Raw genomic sequence first — 15,328 nt, 5'->3', positions numbered from 1 at the left:
GCTCGGGGCTCTCAGCGGCTGTACACTGGCACTCCCTCAAGCACGCCCGACAGGGGACACAGGCCTCTCACATCTGCCGCCCGGCTCTCAGCGGCTGTCACTCGGCACTCCCTTAGGTCACACCCGACAGGAGGACACAGGGTCTCTCATGTCTGCCGGCCGGCTCTCAGCGGCTGTCACTGGCACTCCCTAGCACACCCGCAGGGGGACACAGGGTCTCTCATGTCTGCCGGCCCGGGGCTCTCAGCGGCTGTCACATGGCACTCCCTTAGGTCACACCCGACAGGAGGACACAGGGGTCTCTCATGTCTGCCGACCCGGCCTCTCAGCGGCTGTCACATGGCACTCCCTTAGGTCACCCGACAGGAGGACACAGGGGTCTCTCATGTCTGCCGCCCGGCCTCTCAGCGGCTGTCACATGGCACTCCCTTAGGTCACCCCGACAGGAGGACACAGGGGTCTCTCATGTCTGCCGACCCGGCCTCTCAGCGGCTGTCACATGGCACTCCCTTAGGTCACACCCGACAGGAGGACACAGGGGTCTCTCATGTCTGCCGACCCGGCCTCTCAGCGGCTGTCACATGGCACTCCCTTAGGTCACACCCGACAGGAGGACACAGGGGTCTCTCATGTCTGCCGACCCGGCCTCTCAGCGGCTGTCACTCGGCACTCCCTTAGGTCACACCCGACAGGAGGACACAGGGGTCTCTCATGTCTGCCGACCCGGCCTCTCAGCGGCTGTCACTCGGCACTCCCTAGGTCACCCCGACAGGAGGACACAGGGGTCTCTCATGTCTGCCGACCCGGCCTCTCAGCAGCTGTCACATGGCACTCCTTAGGTCACGCCCGGCAGGGGGACACAGGGGTCTCTCACGTCTGCCGACCCGGCCTCTCAGCGGCTGTCACATGGCACTCCCTCAAGTCACACCCGACAGAGGGACCCGAGACCTGGAGGCGGACCATACTGCTGCGTTGTGGGCCATGTGGTTACTCCAATCTCCCCTCATCCTGTGGCTGGTTCTCTCTCCATCGCCCGGTCAACTCTCGAGCATGTTTTCCCATCACGTCTGGTTTTTGCCGCATTTAAGTCCTACACCACTTCGCTGTTCTATGAATTGTATCCCTCCCACCGCCCCTACATCAGCACCCGTGTCATTCATCGCTCCATTTTTTAAGGGGGACCTGTGGTCATACCACCTCCCCTTCATGAACCTAGTCTGTCCTCCCCTATATTCTACTTGAAGCCATGCACCCTGGAATTCGGGGGCTAAACCATCACACTTCGTTGTAGACTCTCGGGCGGCACTACCGCCTCCTATTCTGTCGCCCTTGGTTCTACCACCTATCTCTTTAGATATTTACGGCCCTTTGCTGTTCTGGGATCATCTAGAACCAATCCCCGTACCTCGACCACGCCCTACTCGTAATGGTGTGGTCGTTATGCCTGCCTCATTCCATGAGTATCCAGTCTGTGGTGTGGAAACCTGCGTCCGGTGACGCCCGCCGGTGTGTGTCGCCAACACTGGACACGCCCAGCACGGTGGCGTTGGTGTCCGGCTCCCTGGTGTGACGTGGTGACCCCCGTCCTGTGACGCCCGCCGTTGTGTTTCGCCAGCGCTGGGCACGCCCAGCACGGTGGCGGTGGTGTGCGGCTCCCTGGTGTGCGTGCTGCTGGTGCTGGGCGCCGTGCTGTGGCGCTGCCGCGGCTGGTACCGTCGCTCGCCGCACCCGCCGCCGGCCGCCGCCGAGCCGGCCCCCTTCACGCCCACCGTCGACCTGGCCGAGCTGCAGCTGGTCGACGTGATCGGTGAGGGGGCGCCACAGGCGGCGGACCGCGGCCGTCGCTGCCGCTGCCCAGCGGGCTCCGGCATCGGCCTTGTGGGATTCTCTGTGCGCTTGAGAGGTGTTTGCATACATCAACTTTCCCTGAGCTTTCCCGGGTGTGTAAATTTTGCGAGTCAGGCAGTTCTGTGCACCCGTCCAGATTATACATCACGTCACATTTCGTTGTCCGATAAATGCGCTTGTGAATCATGTTGGAAACCTGTTGGAATATCTCTCAGGTATCGTTGATACCACGTGGTAACAGGCCGTAGGCTTCACTCATCAGATCAATTTCAAAGGAGAGGTTGGGTGCATGTGCGTGTCTGTCCGTGCACGCCGCGGGCGTGCGATTCGCGGCTCCTAAAGGCTTGTCGGCGCCCCCAGGCCGCGGTCGCTACGGCTCCGTTCGCAAAGGCCTGCTGTACGGCGAGGACGTGGCCGTCAAGATCTTCCGGCCTGGTACCGGCACTACTTCATGTCGGAGCGCGACATCTACTCGCTGCCCTGGATGGACCACCCGAGCCTGGCGCACCTGTACGGCGCCGACGAGCGCGTGACCGAGGCGGGCACCGAGTACCTGCTGGTGCTGTCGCACGTGCCGCAGGGCACCGTGCACGACTTCCTCTGCCAGAACACGCTGCAGTTCCAGCAGATGTGCCGCATGGCCATGACGGCCGTCAGCGGGCTGGCGCACCTGCACACGCCCATCGAGCGCAGAGGTGAGACTGGGGCCTCTTGTGGCGCCTCACCTGCACACGCCCATCGAGCGCAGAGGTGAGACTGGGGCCTCTTGTGGCGCCTCACCTGCACACGCCCATCGAGCGCAGAGGTGAGACTGGGGCCTCTTGTGGCGCCTCACCTGCACACGCCCATCGAGCGCAGAGGTGAGACTGGGGCCTCTTGTGGCGCCTCACCTGCACACGCCCATCGAGCGCAGAGGTGAGACTGGGGCCTCTTGTGGCGCCTCACCTGCACACGCCCATCGAGCGCAGAGGTGAGACTGGGGCCTCTTGTGTCGCCTCACCTGCACACGCCCATCGAGCGCAGAGGTGAGACTGGGGCCTCTGTGCGCCTCACCTGCACACGCCCATCGAGCGCAGAGGTGAGACTGGGGCCTCTTGTGGCGCCTCACCTGCACACGCCCATCGAGCGCAGAGGTGAGACTGGGGTCTCGTACAGCGCTCACCTGCACACGCCCATCGAGCGCAGAGGTGAGACTGGGGTCTTCGTACAGCGCTCACCTGCACACGCCCATCGAGCGCAGAGGTGAGACTGGGGCCTCTTGTGGTCGCCTCACCTGCACACGCCCATCGAGCGCAGAGGTGAGACTGGGGTCTCGTGCGCCTCACCTGCACACGCCCATCGAGCGCAGAGGTGAGACTGGGGCCTCTTGTGCGCCTCACCTGCACACGCCCATCGAGCGCAGAGGTGAGACTGGGGTCTCGTACAGCGCACTCACCTGCACACGCCCATCGAGCGCAGAGGTGAGACTGGGGTCTCTTGTGCGCCTCACCTGCACACGCCCATCGAGCGCAGAGGTGAGACTGGGGTCTCGTACAGCGCTCACCTGCACACGCCCATCGAGCGCAGAGGTGAGACTGGGGCTCTTGTGTCGCCTCACCTGCACACGCCCATCGAGCGCAGAGGTGAGACTGGGGTCTCTTGTGTCGCCTCACCTGCACACGCCCATCGAGCGCAGAGTAAGACTGGGGTCTCGTACAGCGCCTCACCTGCACACGCCCATCGAGCGCAGAGGTGAGACTGGGGTCTCGTGCGCGCCCACCTGCACACGCCCATCGAGCGCAGAGGTGAGACTGGGGCCTCTTGTGGCGCCTCACCTGCACACGCCCATCGAGCGCAGAGGTGAGACTGGGGTCTCGTCAGCGCACTCACCTGCACACGCCCATCGAGCGCAGAGGTGAGACTGGGGCCTCTTGTGCGCCTCACCTGCACACGCCCATCGAGCGCAGAGGTGAGACTGGGGTTCTGTGTCGCCTCACCTGCACACGCCCATCGAGCGCAGAGGTGAGACTGGGGTCTCTCGTACAGCGCACTCACCTGCACACGCCCATCGAGCGCAGAGGTGAGACTGGGGTCTGTGTCGCCTCACCTGCACACGCCCATCGAGCGCAGAGGTGAGACTGGGGTCTCGTACAGCGCACTCACCTGCACACGCCCATCGAGCGCAGAGGTGAGACGGGGTCTCTTGTGTCGCCTCACCTGCACACGCCCATCGAGCGCAGAGGTGAGACTGGGGTCTCGTACAGCGCACTCACCTGCACACGCCCATCGAGCGCAGAGGTGAGACTGGGGTCTCTTGTGCGCCTCACCTGCACACGCCCATCGAGCGCAGAGGTGAGACTGGGGTCTCGTGCGCCTCACCTGCACACGCCCATCGAGCGCAGAGGTGAGACTGGGGTCTCGTACAGCGCACTCACCTGCACACGCCCATCGAGCGCAGAGGTGAGACTGGGGTCTCGTGCGCGCTCACCTGCACACGCCCATCGAGCGCAGAGGTGAGACTGGGGCCTCTTGTGCGCCTCACCTGCACACGCCCATCGAGCGCAGAGGTGAGACTGGGGGTCTCGTACGCGCCTCACCTGCACACGCCATCGAGCGCAGAGGTGAGACTGGGGCCTCTTGTGCGCCTCACCTGCACACGCCCATCGAGCGCAGAGGTGAGACTGGGGTCTCGTACAGCGCACTCACCTGCACACGCCCATCGAGCGCAGAGGTGAGACTGGGGCCTGTGGCGCCTCACCTGCACACGCCCATCGAGCGCAGAGGTGAGACTGGGTCTCGTGTCACCTCACCTGCACACGCCCATCGAGCGCAGAGGTGAGACTGGGGTCTCGTACAGCGCGCTCACCTGCACACGCCCATCGAGCGCAGAGGTGAGACTGGGGTCTCGTACAGCGCACTCACCTGCACACGCCCATCGAGCGCAGAGGTGAGACTGGGGCCTCTTGTGCGCCTCACCTGCACACGCCCATCGAGCGCAGAGGTGAGACTGGGGCCTCGTGCGCCTCACCTGCACACGCCCATCGAGCGCAGAGGTGAGACTGGGGCCTCTTGTGGCGCCTCACCTGCACACGCCCATCGAGCGCAGAGGTGAGACTGGGGTCTCGTGCGCCTCACCTGCACACGCCCATCGAGCGCAGAGGTGAGACTGGGGCCTCTGTGTCGCCTCACCTGCACACGCCCATCGAGCGCAGAGGTGAGACTGGGGTCTCGTACAGCGCCTCACCTGCACACGCCCATCGAGCGCAGAGGTGAGACTGGGGTCTCGTACAGCGCACTCACCTGCACACGCCCATCGGCGCAGAGGTGAGACTGGGGTCTCGTACAGCGCGCTCACCTGCACACGCCCATCGAGCGCAGAGGTGAGACTGGGGTCTCGTACAGCGCACTCACCTGCACACGCCCATCGAGCGCAGAGGTGAGACTGGGGCCTCTTGTGTCCTCACCTGCACACGCCCATCGAGCGCAGAGGTGAGACTGGGGTCTCGTACAGCGCCTCACCTGCACACCATCGAGCGCAGGGTGAGACTGGGGTCTTGTGCGCCTCACCTGCACACGCCCATCGAGCGCAGAGGTGAGACTGGGGTCTCGTACAGCGCACTCACCTGCACACGCCCATCGAGCGCAGAGGTGAGACTGGGGTCTGTGGCGCTTCACCTGCACACGCCCATCGAGCGCAGAGGTGAGACTGGGGTCTCGTACAGCGCGCTCACCTGCACACGCCATCGAGCGCGGGGTGAGACTGGGGCCTCTTGTGCGCCTCACCTGCACACGCCCATCGAGCGCAGAGGTGAGACTGGGGTCTGTACGCGCATCATGCACACGCCCATCGAGCGCAGAGGTGAGACTGGGGTCTCGTACAGCGCGCTCACCTGCACACGCCATCGAGCGCAGGTGTGAGACTGGGGTCTGTAGCGCGCTCACCTGCACACGCCCATCGAGCGCAGAGGTGAGACTGGGGTCTCGTGCGCGCTCACCTGCACACGCCCATCGAGCGCAGAGGTGAGACTGGGGTCTCGTACAGCGCGCTCACCTGCACGTGCACATCGAGCGCGGAGGTGAGACTGGGGCCTCTCACAGCGCGCTCACCTGCACACGCCACCGAGCGCTGGTGTGAGACTGGGGCTTCTCACAGCGCGCTCACCTGCGCGTACGCATCGAGCGGAGAGGTGAGACTGGCTCGGCATCGGAGGGCTGAGGTGATCACTTCTGGGTGTCAATCGAAGACAGGAGATAACCGTCACCAGGCACGCTCGCCAGCGCGCTGTGCGCATGCGCGTGTGATACAGATATCTCCCCCCGCCTCCACACACCCATAGGGGTCAGGGATGAGCGTTTTCGCCTTCGCACTTCCTAGCACCGTAACAATGCGTCTATGCCGTGTTGTGTTGCTTGCCACCTGGCTGGGTGTACTATTATTTTCTTGTCAGCACTATTACGGCGCACGCCACCCATGTGGTCATTGGCGGTGCAATAACCTGAGTGACTAAGACATTGATGACAGTCTGCTGACATAGTTCTGATTATAGTTGTGTTGACATAGGTTCTTAACAATAAGACATGGGCGCAACTAACTAATACAGTTGACGCGCCCTTTAAACTCAATAACTGACTTACTAGCCCCGACGGATCGTGAACTGTTTTCTTGTGCTGTGACGGAGCAGGTGGAACACCTGAGCTTCTGTCGCTGCTGTGGCTGTGTAACTGCTGTTCCTTTCCTGTGCCGTGGCCGTGTATTTGGTGACCGGCTGCCGCATCTCAGCGTGACCGGCGTTTGTCGTATCGCTGTGCTCTGCCAGCAGCGGATGCCGGCGTGTCTGTGACTGAGCGCGATGCCGCGCCCGTGACCCGTGTGACGGAGCGGTCGCCGCCGCCGCCGCAGGCCTCGTCAAGCCGGCCGTGGCGCACAGGGACGTCAACAGCCGCAACATCCTGGTGCGAGCCGACGGCTCCTGCTGCATCTGCGACCTCGGCTTCGCCATGAAGATCAGCGGCGGACGGTACTTCACCAACGGCGAGGAACAGAACGCCGAAACTACCTCGCTGACAGACGTGAGTACTGACGCTGACTGACAGACGTGAGAACTGACCCCGGCTGACAGACGTGAGAACTGACCCCGGCTGACAGACGTGAGCACTGACCTCGGCTGACAGACGTGAGTACTGACCCCGGCTGGCGACGTGAGTACTGGCTCCGGCTGGCAGACGTGAGAACTGACCCCGGCTGACAGACGTGAGCACTGACCTCGGCTGACAGACGTGAGCACTGACCTCGGCTGACAGACGTGAGTACTGACCCCGGCTGACAGACGTGAGTACTGACCCCGGCTGGCGACGTGAGTACTGGCTCCGGCTGGCAGACGTGAGAACTGACCCCGGCTGACAGACGTGAGCACTGACCTCGGCTGACAGACGTGAGTACTGACCCCGGCCGACAGACGTGAGAACTGACCCCGGCTGACAGACGTGAGTACTGACCCCGGCTGACAGACGTGAGTACTGGCTCCGGCTGGCAGACGTGAGAACTGACACCGGCCGACAGACGTGAGCACTGACCTCGGCTGACAGACGTGAGAACTGACCCCGGCTGACAGACGTGAGCACTGACCTCGGCTGACAGACGTGAGTACTGACCTCGGCCGACAGACGTGAGAACTGACACCGGCTGACAGACGTGAGCACTGACCTCGGCTGACAGACGTGAGAACTGACCCCGGCTGACAGACGTGAGAACTGACCCCGGCTGACAGACGTGAGTACTGGCTCCGGCTGGCAGACTGAGCTCTGACCCCAGCTGACAGACATGAGTACTGACCCCCCCCCCCCCCCCCCGGTTGACTCACGTAGGGCCGTTAGGACCATGTGTCCATATGTATCCATGTTGCTATGTGGTTTGTGTTCCGTGATCACACTGCGTGGACGCAGTTATCAGCCGTGTCCTTGTCGAGACCTCTGTGTTCCTCGGTGTCAGTCGTACCCACGCTGACATACCGTCTGTGCCCTTTCTCCAGGTGGGCACGCTGCGGTACATGGCGCCCGAAGTGCTGGAGGGGGCGCTGAACCTGCGCGATTGCGAGACCTCGCTCAAGCAGGTGGACATGTACGCCATGGCGCTGGTGCTCTGGGAGATGGCTACGCGCTGCGCCGACCTCTACCAGGGCCTGGACGTGCCGCAGTACCGGCTGCCGTTCGAGGCCGAGATCGGTGAGTGGCGCAGGGGCGCGCGGCTCCGCGGCTCCACTGCGGCCGAGTGGTGCGGTACGAACATGTCAGGGGTTGAGGTGCAGACCGGTCGGCTCATGGCTCGGTACAGCAACCAGGGAGCTAGAATCGCTTTTGAACTAGGGTGGGAGTGAAAAATTCCGTCCCAAAAAGACCGCGCAGGAGTGAACAAACCAATTCACAAAAGATGAAACTTATGATCTCGTGACTGGTGTTCTAGCAAACAAAGACATCTGTTTCAAGTTGGCATGGACATAATATCAGAAACCTGACAAAACTGTTTTGTTTTTTAACATCTTAGGCCATTACGGTGAAACAGAATACATTAAAGCATCGTAAGTTTATGACAGTGTGATGAGCATAAAAATTATTAACACCAATAATTTGATGCCGCACTTTGTTCTTACCTTCCACAGCACTTTTAACGCGAAACAAAGCAAAGGAATTCAATAACAAAATAACGACAGAAAATTCAGCAAGCATAAAACACTCAAACAAAAAAACCTTGGACTCCTGCACATCAGCCCATCACCAAGGCAAACATAATAGACATACGTCTGGATTCTGTTAAGATGGGGTCAGGGAAAACAAACATTTTGTCACTGTTTCTTGCAAAACACCAATGTTTATTTCCATGAAAGTAGCCTAACTATGCCTAACCTAAAGAGGCCTTACTTCGTCTCATCCTGTCTAACCTGTTTGTGTCACAGCAGCAGTTGTGAGTTACTGATTCTTGCACAATTCCTATTGCCACTTGCCATGCACTTAACCAACTTAATGTAACTTAGAGTAGCCCATATATTGAACATCATCTCAACTCACCTATCCGTTGACAGCAGCACTTGTAATACAACATGATAAAGCAAATTTTTGGCTGGTTTCAACTTGCATTCTTATTCAGTTCCTTTGTGTATGCTTGTTGACATCAGGAAAAGTTGACATATGACAAGGGCAGTAATGGGTATGCTCCACAAAACAATCTCTCTTCTCGAAAAGTAACATAACTTTTAGATGACCATGCCAGTATTGCTGCTGGCCTTTTCAGCTGCAGCAGACGTCTATTTAGGCTTGTTCATTCATATTTAATGACAAAGTTTGAGATGTTGGCTTCACATTTTAAATGGGTTGGTCTGACTATTTGTTACATATTAATATTTAGCTCATGTTATAATTACCATGCAGCTTAGAGTATCCCTGTGTTAAAAAGATAGTGCCTTTATACAATACACTCATTTGCCAGTCAGCAAACCATGACAACTTTAGAGAACATCTGGTTGAAGGAGCCACGAGGGTACACTTTAAGACATTTGGGGCAAACAATAAAGAATATGGAACAAAATAAGCCCTTTGCATGCCTTGTGACATCATAATTTGTCTTATGACAAAACTGGATGGATTAAAACAGAAAATGGATAACTCTGGCTACTAATCATGTGTTGAAAGCATGTAAGGTAAGCAATTACTTGGTCCACAGGAGACTTATTGGCTTCTTCCTGCTCCCCCAAAACAAAAAGTCAGTACCTTTTGCATGGTCTGCTGGCAGACAGAGTCATCCCACTCACCCCCAATATCAATCATGCCCGCCAACCTACGAGATTAAGATGCGAAACAAGTAAGAGGTGTGCTTGGTAAACATCTCCAGAGGGCAGAATTTCGCCATCAAACACTTCGGTATTAGCTGCGTCAGGTCTGTCCCAAAGCTCTGTATAGCAGCATTTGGATAGCCTTGTCAGGCAGCCTGGCGAGTTGGACACCCGAAAGGCTTAGATTTATCATTATTGAGCACCGCCATGAACCAAGAAGACTGTTTACCAAGGGTTTAACAGGGCAAAAATGTCGTTAAAAGTAAGTTCCGTGCTTCAAATTGTCTCCTTCATTCCCTGTGAATTGTTCACTCTTGGGTGCATATCAAACATGTTTGGGCGGCTGGCGAATTAATCCAATTTATGTATGAAATACGTACGAGTTTGAAGTTGGAGCATCTTGCAGAGAAATTGGTCAACATTTTAAGCGACAGATGGTACCTATAAAGGCAATGAAAAAGGAAGGAAGAATAAAGTGGTATCACACTCGTATAGTGCCAAGAACAACAAAAGTAGCTGAATAGATATAAAAACTGATACTTTTCTGGAAATGTTTTAATCAGGTGATTTGACTTATAGCCTGTTAACGCAAGTGCTCAAATGGTGATATTCATCTTGCAAATTTAATTTAGAAGACATTTCTTAAATTTTTCACTCCTGCACTTCGAGAGTGATGCAATTTAGTGATCAAGTTTCCTCGAGAAAAAAGAAGTACGTGGAGTAAAATTCTCTATTAGGCCTCGCTAGTGTTTGCAACAGGCTCCGCTTTCGAGGTGTGGTGGTGAGACCAAAAAAACAGAGGATGCATGAAAACCTTGCATTTGGCACACAGCTGCCGATTGTGATACATTTTGTAAACAAACCAAACTTAATGCGTGCAAGCGGCTGGAGTCGCTGGGGTTCCTGGGCTTGAAGGTACCTGGCGCCTGTGCTCTGTACATACATAGACATGATTCAGATGTAGGTGAGGTAAGGCATAGCCAGAGGTGTCCAGGTTCTGTGGAGCCTCGTTTGTGCTTGGTGATATCAAGTGAGCTCGGTGTTGGATAACATCTGAAATCCTCAGAAAGGGAAATAGGGGTTTGGCATGTGCGATTAGACAGTGTCAGGCAGGCGTGAAAATTCACATAAAACATGGGGAAAAGGAGTTAAAAATTCCTCCTCATAGGGTGTTGCTTTACACCCAAAGTCGGCAAGTCTAAGGCACTGCTCGTGCCCGTCTCGTCTACCTGCTGACGGCTTGAGTGCATCACAAGCCAGCAAACGGCTACGTATCGGTCATGCCAACGTACAATCGCTCGTGTCATCTGACAAGACCGACAGCGTGCTAGACCGGCGACCTAGCCCGGCATGTTATCTTCTAGTGGGTACTTGGGCACGCAGCATGGGGAGGCAGGGCAGGGCCGACCAGTCTGCCGGCGGGACAGCGACAGAGGGCGAGCACGGAGATGTGCTGCCGGACCTGGTCAGCGGCGGCGCAACGCTGAAAACGGTGGTCATAGGTTGATCCGTTTCGCGAGCGGCGACCTATCCTCGCCCGTCAGCCTGCCGGGGCCCCGACATTTGCACCCAGACTCTCCGGTGCCGGCTGTTAGCGGATCTACAAGGACGGGCTGACGGACGACCTGCACGGCAGTGATTTGGCGGAGGCCCCCGACGGCCCCACACTGGGGCCAGCCAGACATGTCGCAGCACCTCACCGGGCGTCCCACCTGCACTGAGCAGGACCAGCGGCTGTCGGCTGCACCTAATCGGTGGTGTAGTACACACCGGCGTACATCTGAAGGTGTTCACGGGTCCGACGGCCGACTGGCAATTGGGATGACATCAGGCGGCTCCACAAATGACGGCGGTGACGTCACATATGACGGCTCCACGAATTGCGGCGATGGTGTCAAGTCTGGCGGTCCGCGCTGGGTGGCAATGACGTCACATGTGACTGCAGTGTGGCAGGGGCCAAAGCGAAAGCACAGTTTGAGCGAAAACTACCGGATACCTTTGACCACTGAGGATATGCCTGAACATCGGGTGGCGTCAATTTGTACGAGGTTTTCGGAGTTATACTCCTGATATTCTTTATTATCATGCTAGCTTAACATGATATTCGAAAATAAAAGTGACAGATTTGCGATCTCGTGATCTTCTGAGGGTTTGTTGCAAAGGTTTGTTAGGGAAAATGGTCATCGCATGATGTTATGTTCAGAGCTCTTAACATCTTCAACCAGCGGCCTCTGATTTAATATAACCAACGTCCAATAAATCGTGACAGCAATTTAAAGTTGAGGGATAGCTGGCACATCCCGAAGTTCTGGTATTCTATTCATGCGTATCACACCAGGCTTCCTACAACGCAAATCTATCCCAGAACTTCACCGCACGAAAGTGCACAGCAGCGTATCGCCCTCAAGTGTACGGCGTTATTCTACGCTTAAGCGTCGTAATGCGCACTTCTTCAGAATCTGCAGACATAATGGATAGGTAGCGCGGTTTGCGAACAATTACGTGTGACGGCAAATTCAGATGCAGCTTGTGTGGCCCCGACGATTTATTCTCATGTTGGGGTATTATGCAACTATGCGTAAATGGCCTGAATTTAGACTGGGTTGCATAATCATGTGTTAAAACATGTCTCGTGTTGATATGCCGTATTAGTTAGAGCCATGCATAACAAATAAGGATAACAAAGATCGCGGTAGACTATTAAGTGCCAAGAATATGCCGGAACATTTGCATGTTTTGCTTTCACTTCGTCTTAAAAAGCAACAAAACAAACAAGAGCACCAGCGGGACGGAAAAAGCGAAGCAAACGGGGACAGCGTCTGACAGCAATTTCCCAACGTGAGCTCTTCACGCTTCATTTGGCCGGAAACGCGTCTCAGCGAAATCCCCGCTTAACAATCCTGGACCGTTTCATTCTTATTCCTGAACTACGTTTTGCCCGAATCATATGCATATTTTGGTATGTCCTGTTTGGCATATCTTAGCGTTAACGGGGCATGTTATAAGTTAGATAGATGAAGGCAGTAGCTTAGGTGTTGTGGATCTCGATTTTAGTAAACGGTTGATAAGGTGCCACGCTAACGTCTCCTACATCAATTAAAATTGGCGTGGTATTCAGTGAAAATTATTGGCCGGCTAAGGGTTTGGATGTTGTAAGGAAACGAAGGGTACAAAAACGGTACAAAATATCACTGGGCGCTAGTAGAGAGTCGGGTTACACAGAGGTGGGCATGGGGCTCTTTGCTCTTTACTACTTTTGTGAATCGCGCTAAGATAGGATTAGTGAGTAAGGTGCTAATATTTGCTGGCGATATTGAATTGATAGGACTGTCGAAAAACAAGATTAGGTGAAACGAATTCAACTTGACTTAAATTAACTTGTAACTGAGCTTCTCTGTGCCAGATGTCATTCAATTGTGATGCGTATTAGGTGATTTAGTTATATAATTTTAGCAGTGAGGATATTAGCTATGAAATGGGAGGCCAAGAGTTAGACCAGATCGAGGAAGAGGACTTAAGGGTTATAATTTCGGGATCTAAAGGGCGAAAAACAGTGTGGGGTTGCTGGGAGTAAGGCACTTCGGATGCTGCGACTTATTAACAGGAATGTCCATTACAAGAGTAGGAATATTGTCAAAAGGTTGTACTTGTTAATGTCAAACCGCGCCAAGAGTTTTGTACACACGCTTGGTCCCATGCTTCCAAAAAGATGTAGATCGACTCGAAAGAGTGCAGCAAAAAACAACCAGGATTATAAATGGGATTGGCGACTTAGAACATAAGAATAGGCTTAGCGCCTAGGATTTGTATTCACAGAAATATGGTAGACTTGGGGGGGGGGGCGGATAGAGGCATACAATATTATGAAAGCGACAGACACGGTAGATCTACATTGAGCCCTGGAAATTAGGCCGAAACATAGAGGAAACCAGTTTCATTTAGCAAACGTGGGAGAAGAACTATGAAGAGGCAGATGCCATTTAGTCAAAAAGAAGTGAACCATTGGAATGGGTTGATGAACGGAGTTGTAGAAAGCCCCTTTCTAGCGACGTTCAAAAACGGTTTGGACAAATTCTATCGGTCTAAGGGTCTCATTTATAGCGAAGTTCATGCAGGGCAGGTGGTAGGATTAGTTTCGAGGATGTGTACAGAACCTGAGATAGGCCAACCTCGATGGGTCTTTGTGGCTCTTTGTTGGCCAGATCTCTTAATGTCTTTATGTCTTCGTGTTTGACCCGTGAAAAGCGAGTCACACTTGTGACCATGAGCACTGGGTTGAAACGAAAACGGGTGTTCTCACATGTTATGATCGCTTGGTATGCGTTCAACCGTTAACTCCTGGTATATTGAAGATCGGTTATTCGCGGCATTTTTCGTTCGTATGCGCAAGTGTATCGCCGCATCATGAGTCATGAGGCACGACAAAATTCAACAAACCAGAACATTGGCAGGATAGGAAGCGCCGAATGTGGGCTGACGGCGTTTTGACAGTGGACAAAACAAAACACTGAGTCTAGCGAAAAGAATCAATGCGAGTTTGTATGATGTTATCGTAAGCGGTGTATGGTATCGCCACAAACTGCCAGGAACAGAATACCAAAACACGCGACGCATATGATTTGCGCGGACAAGGATTGATGGCGCGGCCGACGTCGGAAGAAGCCGGAGAGTTGCCGACTCACGCCTCGTCTCCGGCCCATGCGTCGGTTTTGTCGTTGTTCTCCGGTCACGCCGCCCGTGGCCCTGCCCAGTATTGATGATCGCCGCTCAGCAGACTGACGCCGGCCGCCGCAGACAATGCTCGGCCATGACCTCACTTGCATACCCCGCGCCGATCGCGCGCCTGGCGCTTTAATGTCACGCTTCGCCTTGGTTCTTGTTGCGGCGGACAGGGAGGGACGAGTATTCAGCCTTGGCTGCCGTCCTGTTCCTGGGCGTTCGCCGCTGGCGGTGGCACAGATCTCGCCGATTCCGCCACGGGTCGTCCGTCGCAGCCGTTTGTGGCGTCGGCCGCACCACATTGTTTATGACGGAAACGTCGCCACGGCCTCCAGCCGGCCGACTGGTCCCGCATTTGGGACCGAGTGTCGTAACTGCGGGAGATGGACGCTTTGCTATGGAAACTGATCACCTGCTCCCGACCTGTTTGTCCCAGCTGTCCGTATTGCCGCGTCCACAGCCCTGCCGTCTGATTGCTTCTGACCCCGCGTCGGCGGCTGTCCATACACACGGGCGCGGCTGGATTTCGACCACCTTGACTCCTCTTGCATAATGAGTGTTCTCCGCTCGGACAGCCGCGCTGAGGCTCACAGCCGCTCTCCCTTGTGCCGGCAGGCTCGCACCCGTCGTTCGACCAGATGCAGTACTGGTGGCGCGCAATCGCGCCCGCCCGCTCTTCCCCGACGTCTGGAAGGAGACGAACCCGGCGCTGCGCCAGCTACGCGAGACCATCGAGGACAGCTGTCGGAACAGGACGGCGAGGCGCGCCTGACTGCGCTCTGCATTGCTCGAGCGCAATCACCGAGCTGCCGCTGCTCTGGGAGCGCTACAAGGGTGAGACGGCCGCGCAGACCATCTCGGATGTAGGGCGGGGCGGGCGTGAAGGCTTGGTACTTTTACGGTGGAGAAACGACGCCACGGCAGGAAACGCCGCGTGCTGGGTGAGCTTCGGTTGCGGC

At 56.0% G+C, this 15,328-nt stretch overlaps 1 protein-coding gene across 1 annotated transcript; it reads left to right on the top strand.

Annotated features, from left to right (window-relative positions):
- The first annotated feature begins 2,279 nt into the window (after positions 1-2,279).
- On the top strand, positions 2,280-15,141 carry LOC119111124 (bone morphogenetic protein receptor type-2-like). The gene is given in 5 exon segments (XM_037234954.1): positions 2,280-2,543; positions 6,728-6,897; positions 7,857-8,049; positions 14,985-15,011; positions 15,014-15,141. Coding segments are annotated over 5 exon segments (762 nt in total). The 5' UTR covers positions 2,280-2,299.
- The last annotated feature ends 187 nt before the right edge of the window (positions 15,142-15,328 follow it).

Source organism: Pollicipes pollicipes, unplaced genomic scaffold (genome assembly GCF_011947565.3).
Source record: "Pollicipes pollicipes isolate AB1234 unplaced genomic scaffold, Ppol_2.1 Scaffold_7261;HRSCAF=8764_pilon_pilon_pilon, whole genome shotgun sequence".
NCBI lineage: Eukaryota > Metazoa > Arthropoda > Thecostraca > Pollicipedomorpha > Pollicipedidae > Pollicipes > Pollicipes pollicipes.
Note: the sequence above shows the minus strand (reverse complement) of the source record. Positions and strands in the feature narration are given on the sequence as shown.